This window comes from Schistocerca gregaria, chromosome 2 (assembly GCF_023897955.1).
Source record: "Schistocerca gregaria isolate iqSchGreg1 chromosome 2, iqSchGreg1.2, whole genome shotgun sequence".
Lineage (NCBI taxonomy): Eukaryota > Metazoa > Arthropoda > Insecta > Orthoptera > Acrididae > Schistocerca > Schistocerca gregaria.
Window position 1 is genome coordinate 39740232 of NC_064921.1, and position 19830 is coordinate 39760061.

General features: G+C 39.1%; 1 protein-coding gene across 2 annotated transcripts in view; it reads right to left on the reverse strand.

Annotated features, from left to right (window-relative positions):
* LOC126336278 (phospholipid-transporting ATPase ABCA3) overlaps positions 1-19830 on the reverse strand; it is a 639220-nt gene that overhangs the window by 357695 nt on the left and 261695 nt on the right. For both annotated transcript variants that reach the window (XM_049999794.1, XM_049999793.1), the window contains exon 14: positions 17-227. In XM_049999794.1, the coding sequence (XP_049855751.1) occupies positions 17-227 (211 nt within the window). The remainder of the gene's footprint in view (positions 1-16; positions 228-19830) is intronic.

Consider the following 19830-nt stretch of genomic DNA (forward strand, 5'->3'; position numbering starts at 1 on the left):
GGTAAAACTTATTTACCATATCTCTTTTTCAAGAAGAAAGGTGAACCACAACAGCACAAATGTCCACCTGCCATGATAGCAACCCGGTCCCCAATAATATCAGCTTCATCCATGTGATGGGTCGTCATAAGAATTGTGCGATGCTTTTTCTCTTCCTTGAGTACATCCCACAGTGATCTTCTTGCTGTTGGATCCATTCCAGCAGTAGGTTCATCAAATAGCACTACCTGCATCAAAAACTGGATTTTTAGAAAGGTAACAAGAACACCCTCTTTTACTGAATATTTCCTATTTATGAACTTTTTAGGAAAAATAATTGCAATGACTTCTGAATGGACACATACATAAAATGCTACAGTTTCATTAGCAATTGTGATCAGTCTTAAGAAAGTCAGTGGAGCTTTCATGCAGGATGTCTGTGCAACAGCTTTGAGAAAAAAGGTAAGTTTTGGTGATGCAGCAATTGTTAGTTTTGCTACACAGTCACAAAAAAGCAGTATGTAATATTATATGTAATATTACAGCTCAACTGCTTTCATAATCTGCACAATTTTGCACAACTGCCACAACAAAAAGAACAGTAATACAGAAAAAATACCTTTGGAACAAAATGACATATCATTGCAATTTTGCGTGGTAGTAGAGTCGAGTCTCAACAGATCCTGGCATGAATTTTCCAGCAGGTGACAGTGCAGCAACGAATGAAGTAAGATTGTTGTCTGAGAAATGCAAGGCCATGTCGAAGTAGTACTGGAAGGTACAACACAATGGCGTAACATGTATGGAACTCATCTACCAACATGTACAACAATTTATCTTATTTGGAATAAATTTGTAGCTGACTACTGTTCAGGATGAGCATAAGGAAAGCTCTGTCTGACCAGAAACATCACTGAGTCCAGCTTCCAGTCCTGCTATGTTGCAACACTTTACTAGGTCACCTCAAAAAACTGTGAAGCAGGGTGCATGCGAAAATGAGGTGTGCTGATCAAGCATATGATGAATTCTGAAGGCTGCAAAGTGGAAAGTGTCACATTCCAAGATCTCGGTACACTATGAATGAGGAGAATCCAAACAGAAGGATGGAAATACTGCAAGTGGATTGAAAGCATGCTTCGCGAAGCTGAATAGTTGCAGGGATGGCTACCTGGTCTGACAAGGCACAATTCAAACTCAATAGTACTGTAAATGATCAGAACTGCATGTAATGAGCTCCTGAAAATCCTCACTTTCATGTGAACAAACATGTTAATCTATCAGATGTTAATGTGTGGTGTGGTCTGTCATCGCAAAGTTTGATTGGCCCATTCTTCTTTTAAGGTAGATGCAGTTCGTTCAAGAGTTCAGTGGCATCGGCGTTGTTTGGCTGGTAATGGCACATAAAATAACCTCCCACCCCCAACCCGAGCAGGAATTGTAATAGTATGTCATTTTGTTCCATTACTATTGGCTATCAAACAGTGTACACAATTTTCTGGGCCCCTCTGAATAATAATAATAACATCAACAAAACCAAAAAGCTTTTAGATGAGTGGAAAGTAGCGTTAATCCATCCACTACATAAAAAGGGAGCCAAACAAAATGTCAACAATTAACCATTAGTATCACTTCTACCAATGGCATACAAAAATTATCAGTTCTAGGAACTTTAGACAAAGAAGGAGGTTTTCAAAAGGGAAGATCCTGTAGTAAACAGAGTTTTAACATAAAATCAATAATTTGCCAAAGAATGTTACACAGCAAATCTATAAAAGTACCATTAATTAACTAAAAACACACATTTTGTTCAATAGACAAGAAACACTAGGTAAAATCATTAGATAATTTGATCTTAAAGCAAAATTAGCAAAAATAATTCATGATATTCTAAGAAAGGCAATATAGTTAAATTTATGTGAGAAGTATCACAGCCATTTAAAACAAAAAATGGTATTTGAGAAAGGGATGCTTTATCACCAGGGGTGTTTCTGGAAGTCGGTCAAGGCAGGGCTAAAGGAGGAGGGGAAGGGGACGGGGGTGGGGGGTGGGGGGGTGGGGGGGGAGGCGTGCGGAATGGAATATCGCTCAATAAAAGGAGAGTTGGGGTCCTCTGCTGACAAACTGGTAAAATTAGATGTTGCTTAAAGTAGTTTTTGGTAACTGTTTTTCAGTTCAGGGTAAAAATGTTTCTACAGAATGTGTGTGCCCAGGAAAATAATACGATTTGACCCAGATGTCCGGTGATTTCAAAGTTTTTGTCTGGGGTCAGCACTTTGTTGGTAGGCATACCCAGCATATTTAGCTTTCTTCATTATTGTAAGTGGTACTGGTACATTAATATACATCCAATGTATGAGGGAAGTTATAGCCCCGTGGAATTTGGAACTACAGAGAACAAATGGAGTTAAGGTAAACTGTCTGGCTTTTGCAGATAATTTTGCAATATTTTCAGAAAATCTGAAAAATGCAGTTATTCACAAAAATATTCTAGAAGAAACAGGAAATAGATCTGGTCTCAAAATTTCAGCGAAAAAAACCAAATTTAAGACAAACATAAAAACATGCTCCAAAATTCACAGAAACACAAATACATAAAATAGAGCGCATAATGGAATACAAACATCTTAGAGAAACTATACAACAAAATGGAGTAGAAAAATTTGCAGTAAATGTAAGAGTTAACAAAATGGAGAGAGCATAATGACTGAAAAAGAATATTTACAACAAGAAATGTATATCTAGTAAAACAAAACTAAAACACTATATGCTTCAAATGGCTCTGAGCACTATGCAACTTAACTTCGGAAGTCATCAGTGGCCTAGAAGTCAGAACTAATTAAACCTAACTAACCTAAGGACATCACACATATCCATGCCCGAGGCAGGATTCGAGCCTGCAAACGTAGCGGTCACTCGGTTCCAGACTGTAGCACCTAGAACCACACGGCCACTCCAGCCGGCTGAAACACTATAGCATAGTGGTATGACAAGAATGTTTATACAGATGTGAATGCTTAACAATGGACTATAAGCTGGACAGAATAGAGGTACTCAAAAAATGAATAGCTGGAAAAATACTGGGTGCAATGCAAATTACAGATGACCGAAAATGACAAGTAACAAGGAGGGCTACAAAAATATAGAGAAAATATCAGCAGTAATGGCTAAAAGAAGATTAATCTTTTTAGGAAACTTCTTCTGAATGAATGAGAACAGGTTCGTGGAACAAATATTTGTCTACTTCTGGAAGAAGAAATTAACAATAGCATGGATAACAGAAATACGGAAAGATCTAGACTGAAACATCAAAGAATTGGAAATACCTGACAGAAACATTTTTAAGAATAAAATATTAAATGTAGAAGGCTTTCATTGCAAAAGAAATCAGAAATTGGGAACTCAACATGGACAGAAGAAAGGAAAAGATAACATGAAATGGAGTAGAAAAATTTGCAGTAAATGTAAGAGTTAACAAAATGGAGAGAGCATACTGACTGACAAAGAATATTGAAAATAGAAAACAACAAGGAAAGAAGAGGAATTGAGGTTATTAAGTAATACTAGTTTTAGCTAAAGCATGCCCTTCATCTGATTGGCAGTGTGGAGCGGGCATTATCATGCAATTTTGCTTGTCAAGTTCCTCGATCATGGAACCACAATCGATGTGCATCACTATGAAGACACTTTGCAGAAACTGCGATGCACCATGAAGCCGAAACTAGCAGGAAAGCTGTTGGATGAAATCACACTGTTGCACAATAACACTTGCCCCAAATTGCCAATCAGATACAGACTACAATTCTGTGATTTGGTTAGAAAACACTACAGCAAAGATCGTTCACCATATAATTTTCACATCATTGGTGGTGTGAAGAAAGACATGCATGGACATTGGTTTCAGTCAGACCATCAGGGGCCAACACATATGATGATTACTTTTGAATGGAAGCATTCCATCGTCCAATTGTGATGTGTGTTTGATTTACATTTGACTGCCCCTTCTATATCAAACAGAGGTAATTATTACTGACCATACATCTCTGTTTCAACATGAGGTAGAACACTTGTGAGATCTTTTTACAAACTTGCTTGATATCCTCTTCCCAACTGAGTTTTTTGGCATTAATGTGTATTATTAAGAGTTTGGCACATTTATTTTCTATTTCCTTGGACAATCCTACCACAAGCATTTGAGTTTGGGTGGATTATAAACAAATTTATTGGCTGCATACCAATTTAATGCAGAATCAAGGGGTTCTCGCATAATCTTATCAGGATATGGAATGTTGTGATGCAAAAGGACATAAAGCCCGATCGTCAGCTTAACAGATTAGGGATTGTGATGCACAATGAGGCAGCTGTAACAAAACTGTTTTGCTATAAAAAATCATGAAACATTTGTCATATGGCACACATCTATACTCTACATAACATTAAATGTCAGTGGCATAAAATGGAGGTCCATCAGCTGTAAGATGTATAGTATTTCTTTCTCTGTGATGTATAGTATTTCTTTCTCTGTGATGTATAGTATTTCTTTCTCTGAGAGCTACACAGTGTTATTGAGCTTACAGAAATAAAGTAATTCCGTGAAAAAATGCTACTATAAATTACATGAAATACAACTTCATGTACACATAGACAGACGGTGGCACAGGTCAATACTCAATGATGAAACAATCATCATTTTACAATAGGCGCAATAAGTAATGCTGTTTCCAACACTGTATTTCAAAAATTGTGGCTCTTTAGCAAACTGTTACAGACACAATAGGTTTCCATAAATATTGGATATAATAGGAAACAATAATTTTCTACTGCCAATGAAACAGAAAAAATGAATACATCAATAGATGTTTTGTTTGGTACATTATACAGGGAAATGTATATTCATAGCAAAGTTAAAAGGCTGTCATGGGTGAACGCCAGGTATATAGGCATCAATGAATAGCTTAGCACATAAATGTAGCCACAGTTGTTAAGTAAGCTTAAGTAGTTCAAGATGCTTGGACTCAGCTCTTGGCCTTTTATGAATACAACTTCAACCATGCACTGCCCACAACTTCAACTGTGTACTGCCCACAAGAGGCTGCTCTGCATGTTACACTGATAATTTGCTTGTAAATGATTTTTTCCCCTCTCTCCTCCCTGATGAAGGAACAAAGTACTGAAAGCTAGGATTGTAAATTTTCTGCTCTGTTTTGTGTTATCTATGGGCTGTACTGAGATGAGGTAAGCACTGGCCAGCTCCTCTGTATCTTTGTCAGTATTTGATAATTTGCTTGGTAAGTCGACCACTTAGGAACAGCAGTGATGGAACAGCAGCATACGTCGTAATTTTGCATCAAAATGAAAACTATCAGTAGACAAAATTGTTGGCACTGTCAACAGTATTAAGAGTTTCACATACCGGGGGTAAGTGCTGTTCACACATTCTGTCTGACAATTCAGTGTTACAGTTTTAGTTATTATAACAGCATGGACAAGTTAAATATATATTTAAAATTTTATGCTCAGTGAAATATATATTTAGATAAACTGTATCATGCTAAAAGTAATCTGAACTTCATAAGCACCCAATGATGCTACTTTTCCCAGTACAATTTCATGACATTAATGTCTGCCATCTCAATATATGCCAGATACTCCAGTACTCATGTCACAAATTGTCTCAAGGCTCGTGGATGGTGCTACGGTGCATCCATTCGATAGCTCACTTAACAGTGGTATAATGTTTATATACGTGTCACCTGTTAGAGACATACCTAGACTTACAGGGGTCCCACATCACTCCAGTTTCACGTGTGCACCATTACAGAGCCTTCACCAGGTTGAACAGTTACCTGCTGACATGCAGAGTCCACGGATTCGTGAGGTCGTCTTCATACTTGTACACATCCGTCTGTTCGATATAATTTGAGATGAGACTCATCCAACCGGGCAATGTGTTTCCAGTCATAAACAGTCCAATGCCAGTGTTGACGGGCCCGGGCGAGGAGTAAAGCTTTGTGTCGTGCAGTCGTCGAGAGTGCACGAGTCGGCCTTTGGCTCCGAAAGCCTATATTGATGATGTTTCATTTAATGGTTTGCACACTGACACTTGTTGATGGCCCGGCACTGAAATCTGCAGGAATTTGTTGAAGAGTTGCACTTCTGCCATGTTCAATGATTCTTTTCAGTCGTCATTGATCCCGTTCTTGCAGGATCTTTTTCTGGTCACAGTGATGTTGGAGATTTGACGTTTTACCGGATTCCTGATATTTACTGTGCCTATCGCAACTCGACATCTCCATTATATGGTGAGTAACAACTTTCCTTCTCTCGTATCGTATCTTAGATTGCATTGACTTAGAAGCTTTCAATTTTTACACTGCCAGGAGACCATAGACTTCAGTATGTGAACAGTTGGACAAACAGACATATGCTGACAAACAGACATACAGATAAAAAGTGACAAACAAAGTATTTAAACAATGTAAGGATAATATAGATTGCTACTTACCATAAAGATGACATATTAAGCTGCAGACAGACACAACTAAAGACACTTAGATGTTAGCTTTCAGACACAACCTTCATCAAGTAAAACAGAGGGGGGGGGGGGGGGGGGGGGGAGGGAACCACACATTCATTCACACCAGTAAGCACACCTCAAGCACATATGACTGCCATCTCCGGCAGCTTGGACCGGATGCCATTCCACTTGAGCTGGGTGAAGTGTGCTTCTTTGTGTCAATGAATGTGTATGTGGGTGGTTTTTTTCCCTCACAAAGGCTGTGGCTGAACACTAGGGTATAAGTGCCTTTAGTTGTGTTTGTCTGCAACTTAACGTGTCATCTTTACAGTAAGTAGCAATCTATCTTTTCCTTACATTGCTAAAGAAAGTACTTTGCCATGTTATATAACTACAAGTTAATAATTTTAGGATTTTTTTCCTGCATTTGTATTGCTTATTGTCAAATTTAATGATGCTAGGTCAACAGAAAGAATCCTCTAGGTTTTGATGAGTGAGTTTTTGAGTGTAAAAATATGTGACATAAATAGTCATATTTTTTTGATTGAAATGACTTAGAAGTTCAAGCTTTTACACTTCCAAGGGACCATCAAGTTTAAATGTGACAAAGTTGAACTCGATATGTCTACATGTTTTGGATAAAAAGGGTTCTTAACAGTTGGACAGTCAGACAGACATATAACAAAGTGATCCTATAAGGGTTCCATTTTTACAGATTAAGGCACAGAACTCTAAAACTATTTCTATGAAATACATGAGAGTTTCAAGTACTTTGGAAAAACCAGATAGCAGGAATGCCTGTTGTAGTTATTTCTTAAAAAGATAGTTTACCTCTGCTGTTTGTAACCATTCTGTAAACACACCTTCTGTCATTGAACAGTTTCAAATACCCAGAAGAGGCTGTTCTATGAAGAAAGTGCATTTTTAGAGAAAATCTACTACATTGTCAACACTATAGCATTGTGTCACTCTCCAAATTTCACCAAAAACTTTAATCTTTGCACAGTTCAGTGCACCTTTAACCCATATGGATGCAGACTCTGATTCATTTACTTTATGATGATTCCTTGTCCTAAGAACCAATGGCATTGTAGATATATACTAAGTTGTACCATGATCTCTGTTATACACCTCACATATCTGAAATTTATGATAAGCAATAACTTCTTGGCTGTTAAAAGTCTCCAGCTCTTCCAGCCCTGATACAGTTTACACTTTACCACCACATACTGTCCTTTCTCTATTTGATCTTGAGAAAATAAAAAAATAAAAAGTTTTACACGACAGCAAAAAAGAAACCTATTGGTTTCTGCGCAAGTTATTCTGAATGGTTCTTCAGTGTTCTGTGGATGTGTACTGAATTTTACACTTACTAATGCTCATGTTAGTGCACTCAGTAATGGTTGGGTTACTGTGGCTCTAGTATGTGGTGGTAAAGTGGAGACTGTATCAAAGCTGGAAACCTTTAACAGCCAAGAAGTTATTGCTTATCATACATTTAAGATATGTGAGGTGTATAACAGAGATCATGGTACATCTTATGATATGTTTACTATGCCATTGGTTCATAGGACAAGGAATCGTAAATTAAATGAATCAGAGTCTGTTCCGTATGGGTTACAGGTGCACTGAATTTTGCAAAGATTAAAGTTGTTGGTGATGTCATGCATTATTATAGAAACTGAAATAAATGGTATGGCACTTGACATGGTGCTCCACTGCAGACTGTTAATGAAAGTACAAGCATATGGAATAGGTTCCCAGATCTGACTGAAAGGGTGGCAGCAATCTGCAGTTGTTTGCTGATGATGCTGTAATGTTCAGGAAGGTGTCAAAGTTGAGAGACTGCATGAGGACACAAGATGATTGAGACAAAATTTCTAGTGATAAATCATAACCAGCTCTAAATGTAGAAAAATGTAAGATAATGTGGAGTAGGGAAATCAGATACTTAATGTTCAGATACTGTGTTAGTAGTGTTGTGCTTGACACAGTCACATTGTGTAAATATCTGTATGTAACATTGCAAAGTGATGTGAAATGGAACAAACACGTGAGGATTGTGGTACAGAAGCTGAATGGTTGACTTTGGTTTATTGGGAAATCAAAGCAATTCAGAGGCAAGCTGCCAGATTTGTTGCCAGAAGGTTTGAACAACGCATAAGTGTTACGGAGATGCTTCAGGAAGTCAAAAGGGAATCCCTGGAGGGAAGATGAGCACTGTTGAGAAAATTTAGAAAATTGTAATTTGTAGCTGATTGCAGAACATTCCACTGCTGCAACATAAATTTCACATATGGATCAGGAAGGTAAGATACGAGAATTTAGGTTTTATACTAAGGCACAAAGACAGACATTTTTCCCTCATTCTATTTGTGAGTGGAACAGGAAAGGAAATGGTTAGTAGTGGTACAGAATACCCTCTATGATGCACTGTAAAATGTCTCATATGTAGATGTGCACTGAAGTGCCAAAGAAACTGGTATAGGCATGCATATTCACATACAGAGATACATAAACAGGTAGATTACAGTGCTGCAGTTGTCAATGCCTATGTAAGATAACTAGTGTCTGGTGCAGTTGTTAGATCTGTTACTGCTGCTACAGTGGCAGATTATCAAGAGTTAAATGAGTTTCAACATGGTGTTATAGTTGTTAAGCAAGTGATGGGGCAGCATCTCTGAGGTAGCAATGAAGTGGAGATTTTCCCACAGGACTGTACCGCAGATTTATTTGTAGGTAATGCCTTCAAAGGAGAAAAAATTGTGGGTTAGGATATAGTTGGTCATGGAGACTGGGAAGGAGGTTGTCGGTTTGGAATCCATAGGCTTTCTGGAAAGGTAGTGTTCAATAGCAGTAAGGCCATGGGCATTAGGAATGTTAGTGTACAGGGAGGTGGCATCAATAGTGACGAGCAGGGCACTGTGCGGTAAAGGGAGAGGAACATACGGCTATGGGCACCCACATGGCACCATCCTATAGCATAGCCTATTCCTGGGCTATCTAGAGGAATCCTTCCTAAAAACCCAGAACCCTAAACCCCTCACGTGGTTCAGATTCATTGATGACATCTTTGCTATCTGGATTGAAGGTGAGGACACCTTATTCTCATTCCACCAGAACCTCAACAACTTAACCTGGTCCTACTCAACCCAACAAGCCACCTTCCTAGATGCTGACCTCTGCCTCAGAGATGACTACCGTATTTACTCAAATCTATGCCGCACTTTTTTATCTGCTTTTTGTACTCCAAAAAACTGCCTGCGGCTTAGAATTGAGTGCAGAGTAAGCGGAAGTTCTGAAAAATGTTGGTAGGTGCCGCCACAACTAACTTCTGCCGTCAAATATATGTAGCGCTACACAGGCATGCTTGTGCAGACTCAAAGATAAATACTGGTGCCAAAACCTCTGCGCCAATAAATAAATTAAAAGAAAAGGTAGAAGAATGTAAACATTATGCCATGTATTCTTTCGTATTTGCTGCTATCTCATTTAAATCCTATGTGCCCAATAAACTAAGAAACTAGAGTGAGACACCAGCAGACATGGAAGAATATACGTATCATGTCATTATTATATTAAAAACAAAGATTCCAAGACTTACCAAGCGGGAAAGTGCCGGTAGACAGGCACAATACAATAACACACAAACACACACACAAAATTTCTAGCTTTCGCAACCAACGATTGCTTCTTCAGGAAAGAGGGAAGGAGAGGGAAAGACAAAAGGATGTAGGTTTTAAGGGAGAGGGTACACACACACACACACACACACACACACACACACACACACACACACACACACACACACACATATCCATACATATACAGACACAAGCTGCACCCTGTAGCTGAACACGCTGCCAAACACGATACCCCCCATATCAATGACTGCTTCACAGCCTGTGCCATATGGAGCCTTATCGTCAACACCAGTTTTTCTGACTTGTGCAAGTGGGAACTTGCCCTGCAATACATCCTATGTTCCCGTAACCCTCCTGGCCTCAACCTTCTTTAGTTACAGTACTCACCCATCCAGCCCCCTCCCTGTTCCCATTCCAGCACTACACCCCCATCATTTCACCACCACACCCAGTCTTTTAATTTCTTTTATTTTTATTTTTATTTCTCTCCTTTCCACTACTTACCCCCTCCACACCTTTTCTCCTACCCTCCATCTAAACTGCAACACTTCACTGTCTGCCACTCCTACCATACTATCCCTCCCCCTCCCCGCCCCAGCCTCCTCCTTACCCCCACCCAGTCACCACTCCCATCATGCACTGGTGCTGCTGCTCGCAGTGTAGTTTCAGCTCTCTGAGACTGCAGATTTCTGAGGTAGTTGCACTTGCGTGAATGTGTGTGTGTGCCTGTGTGTCTATTGCTGACAAAGGCCTTAATTGCCAAAAGCTATAATTGTGTCAATCTTTTCATTGTGCGTATCGTGGCTCAGCATCTCCGCTATATGGTGAGTAGCAACTTTCCTTCTCTCGTATTGTTACATTCCATCCTGGATTTTCCATTGTTTGATTTCATCTAAGATTTGGCCATTTATGTTACATGATTTGATACACAAATACTCACTTATGAAAATCTATTGTCGTGCTCACAGGGAGACACCGAATCTATTAGTTGTATATGTGCTCCCAGAATAGCGCACAATCTTTTTTTTATATCTTTTTGTTTTGTTTTAGATTCAATTTATTTTCTAATATCTTCTGAATACTACAGTGGAAAAAGAGCTCATGTCTCTTCTCAAATAACATAAAGCATTCCCAATCAGAGTGCCATCATTTCACTACATATTGTCACATTAACCATTAATACAATGCACTCTACTTTGAGCACCAGACTCCTACTTCTCTCTGATAAAATAGAGTAAGTTAATTACATTAGATTTTACATAATGTTCATTGCTAATGCAGCCTCTTCAGTTATTCCTTGGTGGTCCACCATAACGCCATCCGTCAACAGCTGCACAGAATAACATGTCCACCACAGTAAGTGATGACTTCCGTTCACCACTACTGCCCACAGGAGGTGCAAATCCTGTGTATATTCTTGGCTCTGCATAAACAGAAGCCTACCGACAGTGTTTTGCTCCACTGTAGCTCAGTTAACTTAAAATAATAGTTTTTCTCTCTACATTATGTGAATATCTTCCATTTCTCAGAGAGCCTAAGAGTGTACTATGGCATCTCCTAATTAAATGTCATGTTACACTACATGCTCTCCGACCCAAATGGAAGATATCACATGTACTAAAATGCCTTACATGATTTCAACATTTACTATCAAGAAATTTCCTATTATCTAATTTACAATTAATTGTTTTTAACAGTTCAAATCTATCCTTCCTTTGTCATCATTCATTCCCAAATAAATTACTTCCACAATTTAAAAGTTGCATCATAACTCAAGAATTCAGTCTTTTATTCGGGTTCTTCATTATACAATTTTATACTTTCTAAGTGTTTCTTGTCTCTAGATTTCTAATAAATACATGCCACTTTCATCTTATCACTTATTTTTAGTACTCAGGAATGTGGTTGTGCCTTAGCACTTTCTTCAAGATTATCTCACAGCATGTTTCTATAAGCATCAAACCTCTGTACATGCCAGTATCCCTATAATGAAGCTTAGAACAGGTAAGCCACATAAATAATTTATTAGTTTTCTTTTTCATCCTTTTAGTGTGGAAAAACTTCACCTTATTTCAAGCATTTGCTGTTTCGTTTCCTTTCAATTTATTCTTTTCTCCAACTTTACAAGGACAGGTACTCTTTCCCTTCTTTATGTAAAATATGGTGTGATGTACCCCTACCTCCTTCACTATCAACAAAACATGTGGTTGGGGCCGTCCATCCTACGGGTCCATGTGAAACCAGTACAAGTTCCCATCTATGGAGGGTAACCTACTTACCCAACTACTTCATATGCTACTGTAAAATGGTATGTTGTCATTGGTTGTCCTTTGTGTCTCATCAAGAAATATAATCTCTTTTCATTAGCACTTTCTGGCTCTACTAAAAACAATGCTTTAGGATGTGGTGCACCATTTACTCGATATGATCCCTCTTTTAGTATTAAAACTTAAATGATGGTCATGTATTAAAACTTAACTGGTACCTGGACAATACTGTTCTGTCACCGCTGCCATTGTTGTGTATTATATTGTAGACTATCCTCTTCATGCCTCTGTACTTGACCTATAGTTAATTCTTCCCCTTTGTCCCCAACTAAACATTTTTAACAATGGTTCTCCTATGGAAGGTTTATTCATTACCTCTACTGGTGATAATCCTGTTGTCACATGCAGTAATTCATTTATCAGTACCTGAAATTCTGGAATTAAGTGCACCCTGGATATATGTTTTGTGGAACAATATGTCCTAAAAAAATGCGAAATATCCTTCATAGTTCATTACAGGGCTTGCTTTGTGGGTGATATTCAGAAATAGGTTAAAAATTCTTTAAATGTTTGACTCATAAATTGTTGGCCATTATCAGTCAGTAATCTGTGTGAGTTTCCCAATTCTCTGAAGCATTATGTCAGACAGCAAATTACTGTTTCAGCATTTGCATGTTTGATAGGGTAGAGCTTAACACATTTGCACCAGCACTCTTTTAGCACAAATATGCAATTTACTCCAACCCCTGCCTGCTGGAAGTTGACCAAAAAACTTTGCTGCAGAAAGGTCATGAAGTCTCTTAGGTAATTATAGGATATAACTACAACTCAATTGTCTTCCTTCATATTTTGGCATACTTTACAGGTTCTTATAACTGTTAATACTTTAATACTTAAGTTCTTAAAATAATTGAATTTTACCATATACTTTATGCACTTTCGTACACCAAAGCGTCCGTATCTCTTGTGAATAAATGTAATGAAGTCTAATTCTACTTTGATTGGTATACATAGTCTACATTTGAAATTTACTCTCTTCATTTTCCAGAATAATACATCTTTATGAATCAACCATTCTGATCTTTTATCATCTGTTGTTAAACTTTGTTTGGTTGTCAATCACTTATCTTTAAAATATGGATTTTTCGGCTATAAACTTCTTTACGCGTAAGGTTGAATTCCATACTTCATTGTTAGTCCAACTTAATGTTAAATAATTTATACTGTAAGTAACTCCAGGATCTTCCGTCCATACCATATTGATCTTTCCCAATGGAAGACAACATAGGGCATCTGGAATGACATTTTACGAACCCTTTATGTAATTAATTTCAGTCTGGTACTCTTGTAAGGATAACACCCACCATATCAGTCTCCTATGTAATAACTGACTTTCCATGAGAAATGATAGAGCTTGACAATCAGTATACACCACAGTTTTGGATCCCCGTATCAAAGTTTGAAACTTTTGTGGCTAGTAACTATTTTTCTGTTGCCATATAATTCGATTCATGTTTGGTCAAAACTAACTGTCAAACGCCAGAGTAGTAACACTTCTCGTGTAGCATGATCCCATTCACCTTGAAACAGTTAACAGGCCTGGTGACCGCTTGTGTGCTCCGCAGCATAACGGATCATTGTAGAATCACAACACTGAACCCTGACATGGATGATGTGGAAGAGGTACTGGCTGTATTCATGCAGCTAGCCATGGGCACCTCACATGGTATGAAACTCACTGAGAAGGCTTTATTGACAATGCTTCTCCTGGACGAATTGGCACAATTGACAGTTGACTAAGTCTTGCATGAGACAAGTTATGGTCCGGGGTGCAATTTCGTATGACAGCAACAGCACAATTGTGGTTATGCTGCACACCACTACTGCAAATTTATACATCCATCTGGCGATTTGACCTGTTGTGCTGCCATTCATAAACAGCATTACAGGGGCTGATTTCCAACAAGATAACACTCTCCAACATACCACTGTTGTAACCGAAAACACCCTATATAGTGACGACATGTTGCCTTGGCCTATGGGGCATTATCAACAACAACTCCAGTGTCATGTATTAAAACTTAACTGGTACCTGGACAATACTGTTCTGTCACCGCTGCCATTGTTGTGTATTATATTGTAGACTATCCTCTACATGCCTCTGTCCTTCACCTATAGTTAATTCTTCCCCTTTGTCCCCAACTAAACATTTTTAACCTATGGAAGGTTTATTCATTACCTCTACTGGTGACAATCCTGTTGTCACATGTAGTAATTCATTTATCAGTACCTGAAATTCTGGAATTAACTGCACCCTGGATATATGCGTTAATCGCCCCATATTGACTGACTAAGTGCAACAGGCATGGGACTCCATCCCACAAACTGACATCCTGCACTTCTACGACACAATGCATCACATTAGCATGCATGCATATAATATTCTGGCAGTTACACTGGTTATTAATGTCCAAGCATATCCTTTTTACTTTAACCTGTGATCTTGCAGTATTCATCACTTAAATATGTTACCTAGACATTACTCTATATAAATTATTTTCTGGTGTTGTGATTTTTTTCCATCAGTGTATATACAGATAGATCCCCATTATATGCAGTTTCGTTATTCTTTTAAGTCCCATGCACCATCTGCTAATAGTATGCACAAGCAGTAATGTTTGGGAACACACCATATGTGTATTTATTGCAGAAGAATATAAAAAGTTGCTTCTAATAACTATTCATTTCTATCTCACAAAAACTCGCACTAGGAAGAACAACTATAAGTGAATCTACACGAGTTACTATGCTGACAGCAGCAAAGATTATCCTTTCACAATCCAAAGAGAACTTGTGGTGCATTGTCAGCTTGATGTCGCCTAATTGCTGCTCCCCCCCCCCCCCTCCCTACTGCCCCCCTCCTATATTTTTAAAGGCAGGTGCTCCCACAATGTGATGGAACTTCCACCTTGTCTTCCAAATTGCCTTTGCAATCTATGCTAATGTCATGTGGTAGGCTAAATCCAGAGAGCCACATATGTATCATTTCTTTTACAACCAATTCTGCCAATATATCAGTAAGTATTGTGACTTCTAACCATCTCGTAAAATGCTGTCCTGCAAAGCTCTGAAAGAACCGACAATGTCCACATTGGTACACAAAAATCCGCCTGCATGCGTCAGAAATTTAACAATCAATGCAAACACTTCTTCCAATTTTGTTTCGCTGACATGTTAAACACATGCATGTCTAAGCCTCACAGTCTCTTTGCACCCCGGGCCACACCACTTTGAAAATGACCGTCTTAGCCGTAGCTCACATACCTGGGTGTGTTAGACTGTAAAGCATTTCAAAAACTCACTGGGGATATGGTTATGTAGGGCCACCGTTGACCTCTTGCTACAACACACCAAAATCCTCCCGAGACTTCTGCAAATGGTACTCCTTCAAATTGCAATCCCATGTATTATTTCTGGAGAAGACTGCATAAAAAAAGGATAGATATGCTGCTCTGCTGCTCACTCGTCCCAACGAACAGATCACTGACTGGCACAAATTCTCGACAGGCAATCTGCGACCGCATTATCCTTTCCTGCTATGTGCTGCATTTTGGTTATAAATTGAGTTATATATTCAATACGCCTAAACTGATGCAGCGACTTAAGGTCTATACTTCACTGGACGACAGCAACGAGGGGCTCATTGTAAAATGTCTTCCCTCTACGACTGTGCGAGAATGTCAGACTGCCAAATATATCGTAAGCTGTTCACAGTTGATTGGGCTCCATTTTTGTTGTTGTTGCATCAAATTCAAGACTAGGCAGAACAAAGCAAGCAGCTGCCACCTCCCGTCTGCCTTTGTTGTAAGGCTGCATCTCCTGCTGTTTGTCTCGCATCTACCATAACAGCTACACGACTGCTCAGTTTTGGATGTCCTAGCAACGCCGATTGTTTCTCGAGGTCTCGGAATACCATATTGGCCTTGGAAGTCACAGGAATCTTTCAGTTGCCGGTAATATTCTTTGTGGCGAGCAATGTCGCGAAGGGTTTAGCCCGGGAAAATGGTGTCTATACTAATTTAGCATACCCAAAAATCTGAGAAGGTCTTTGTAAGCACTGGGAGGAGGCAGTTTTTGCTTGGCTTTGACCAACTAAGATAATGGTGCCAACCGTACCGAGGAAGATAAGTATCCCAGAAAATGAACTTCACTCTTTCCCATGACACACTTTGCTTCATTGATAATGATGCCATAATGTTGTAGCTGACAGAAAAGCTGCCACAGGTGGCAGCTGATCAACTAAAGCAGAGAATATTAAAATGTCATCCGTGCCACAGAACACAAATCACACCTCCTGCAGCACTTTTTGCATGAATCTCTTTCCCTTCCGTGCAGCGTTCCTGAGACTGAATGGCACGAAAAGTCTGAAAGATGTAGTCACTGCTGTTTTTTTTTCCCCCACTATACAGGACCACAATTCTGCTCAATCTATCACAATAAATACTGTCACACCACTAACGGTATTGTCAAAGTCCGTTACGTTAGGAATGGGGTACCGATCTGGAACTGTTTGTGCTTTGTACATCCTGTAATCGCAACATATTCTCCAGTATTTATCTCTTCTTTGATCCGTGTGAATTGGTGATGCCGATGCATTGTCAGAACTAGTTATAATAACTGCTTTTAGTAGCCAGCTGAACTCTGCCTGCACTGTGAGCAGCCTCTCTGGAACTGACAGGAGACAGGGTGCCCTTAGATGTGATGTTGTGTGAAATGTTTACAGTTCCTAATGGCACTTGCAGGCTCCATAAGTGCTGGGAAGTTGCGTAGTAATTTGTGAAATGGGCCGACCGTGGATAGTGCTGTAACATTGCTTACTGTAACCAAATACCAGTGTCTTCCACAGTTCTTCACGCACGGTGAGCCTGTGTGTGCCCACATCACTGTGGGTCATTGTAGAATCATGCGGCTGAACCCTGATACGAATGACATGGAAGAGGTACCGGACATCTTCATGCGGCTAGCCACAGGCACCTCACACGGTGTGGAACCTCACTGAGAAGGTGTTGTAGACAATGCTTCTCCTGTATGAATTGGCACTAATTGACAGTTGACACAGTCTTGCATGAGACAATAATTGCACAGAAACTCTGCACCTATGACAGGATGAAACACATCTGCAATTATCAAAGTACAGGATGGGTGAGAATTTTGGTTCAGTTGTAACCCCAACCATCTCTTCCCATATGCCAGAATTCTCAAATTGTTAGCTGCTATCAATACAATGTATGTGTTGCTCTCCTCGTGTCTGCAGCCGTTCTCAGATAAACACCGATTTTTGACCCTGTGTCTACACGAAATTTCTCACCCAAAGCAGAGTCATGCACAAACTGTCATTGGAAACTATTGTGTGAGGTCAACACTGTTTTTGTAGTTATGCATATTTTATACCATTCCAGGTACCTATGTGGTTTTTGATGCCCTTTAACATTCATCTTTGCAGGTTGGGTAACTGCAGGATTGAGTGCAATGGCAAGCAAGGTACCCAAAATATTTGTGATACCAGCAACACTGCCCTATCAATATTATTGCACTTCTTCCTGCCGTGACTACATATCTGTTGTTGATGGGCAACTACTTGCATACTGAGCCTAGCCTCCTGTGTTGCCATTTGTTTCACAGTGCATCCTGTTGATGTGTATTGTTAGTGTGAATCCTTCATGTCTGTTATAGAGTTCATACTATTCTTGTCTGTTTCTATGCCTCTCTCAGGGCCCTCCTCTCACATAGTGTCGATTGTTGTACGCACAGAGGTCTGCCCTAAATTTTTGTGATAGAATCTACCATCTTAATTAAGTCCTATAACAATGAATTTGTCTGTGCTGCTGCAACAGTACCGATGTTGGCTGGAAGATTTTGTAACCGTAGCACCCGTAAGGATTGGCGAGCAAGAAGATCCGGCCCCACTAAAGTGTGAAGGGTTCTGAGTATCTGTGGCAGACTCTTTTTTCCCATACTATCTTCTGAAAAAATCTTTTGTAAACGCAGTCCAGAACAGTGGAAGCTTAACTTTTCCACCTTGGACGTTTGCTATCCCCGTCTTGAACATTATTCTGTGTAGCTTCTATTGAAGGTAAATTAACCATCAAGGGTCTTGAGTCTCATGAAAAACCCTGTTCCATCTTAACTCTCACCATCAATATTTGGGGTTGTGAATCAATCCTTTCCAACAATGTGTGTTTCTCTGTTTCTTTCTTTTCATGGTCACCACTTTGGGAACTTACCATATTAATATTTATAGCAAAGGAATTTGAAGGATTGTTTCTAATAATCATTTAGCAAAAACACAAATTACAAAGAACAAATATAAGAGAATCAACATGAGTTATTATGCCACCAGCGGCACAGATGATCAATTTACACTCAAAAGAGAACACTATTCACTTGTTGTGGTGCATTGTCTGCTCAATATTGCCACAAATGCATTAGCACATCCCAATACATATTTTCTGTAACGTTCATGTCAGCAGAGCTCTCAAGTGCAACATGAAAAGGTATGTATTTAGAATGTCAAGTAAAAGGAAAGAAAGTGTGCCTCTCAAGGGAAATATGTGTGTACAAAGTTCATATTCATTAGAAACAAAGTTAGAAGTTTTGGAATGCTACAAGAAAGGTGAGTGCATTGTTGACATTCAGCAACCTTTTGGGAGTTAAGAGAATCCAGTGTGAGAACTTTTCGTGACAATGCAGAATCAATTCGAGAAACTGCTCAATAGTCAGCTAAGTAAAGTGTGATCAGAGTGACCTGAGGCAATGGAAAGCATGGAAAAGATGGTTAGCCATTGGACTGAGCATCACAACTCATAGCACGAGCCTTTCTCAGAGGCTGCTATTGAAGCTAAAGTAAATATCTTGTATACATATTTAAGAAAAGAAGGGGACAATCTACCACCTTCCTTGGGCATCTCACATTGGTCTAATTGTTTCGAGTACCATTTTGCCTTTCACAACATTAAAATGGCAATAGAGGCCGCTAAAGCAGATGATGTTTGAGTTGAAGAATTTAAAAACAGGTACATGTTCATTTCTACTGAAGAAAAACCAGCAACTGGGTTTAAGACTGCAAATTACCAAGGCACCCATTTTTTGGAAGAAATGCTGGTGGGAGCTGCAAATTAAAACCTATTATGATCTACCACTCTCAAGATACTAGAGCCCTAAATCATTATGCTGAGCATTCATTGGAGATGGAACAAGAAAACTTAAATGATTTCTGTTGTTCTGAATGACTAGTTTGTTAATGACCTAAACAGAGAATTGAAAGTCTACTGTGAGAACTAAAAACTCCTTTTCAAAATTATTCTCCACCTGTTCTCAGCCACCCACTTCCCATTACTAATTCAAATAAAACACTGAAGTCCTGTTT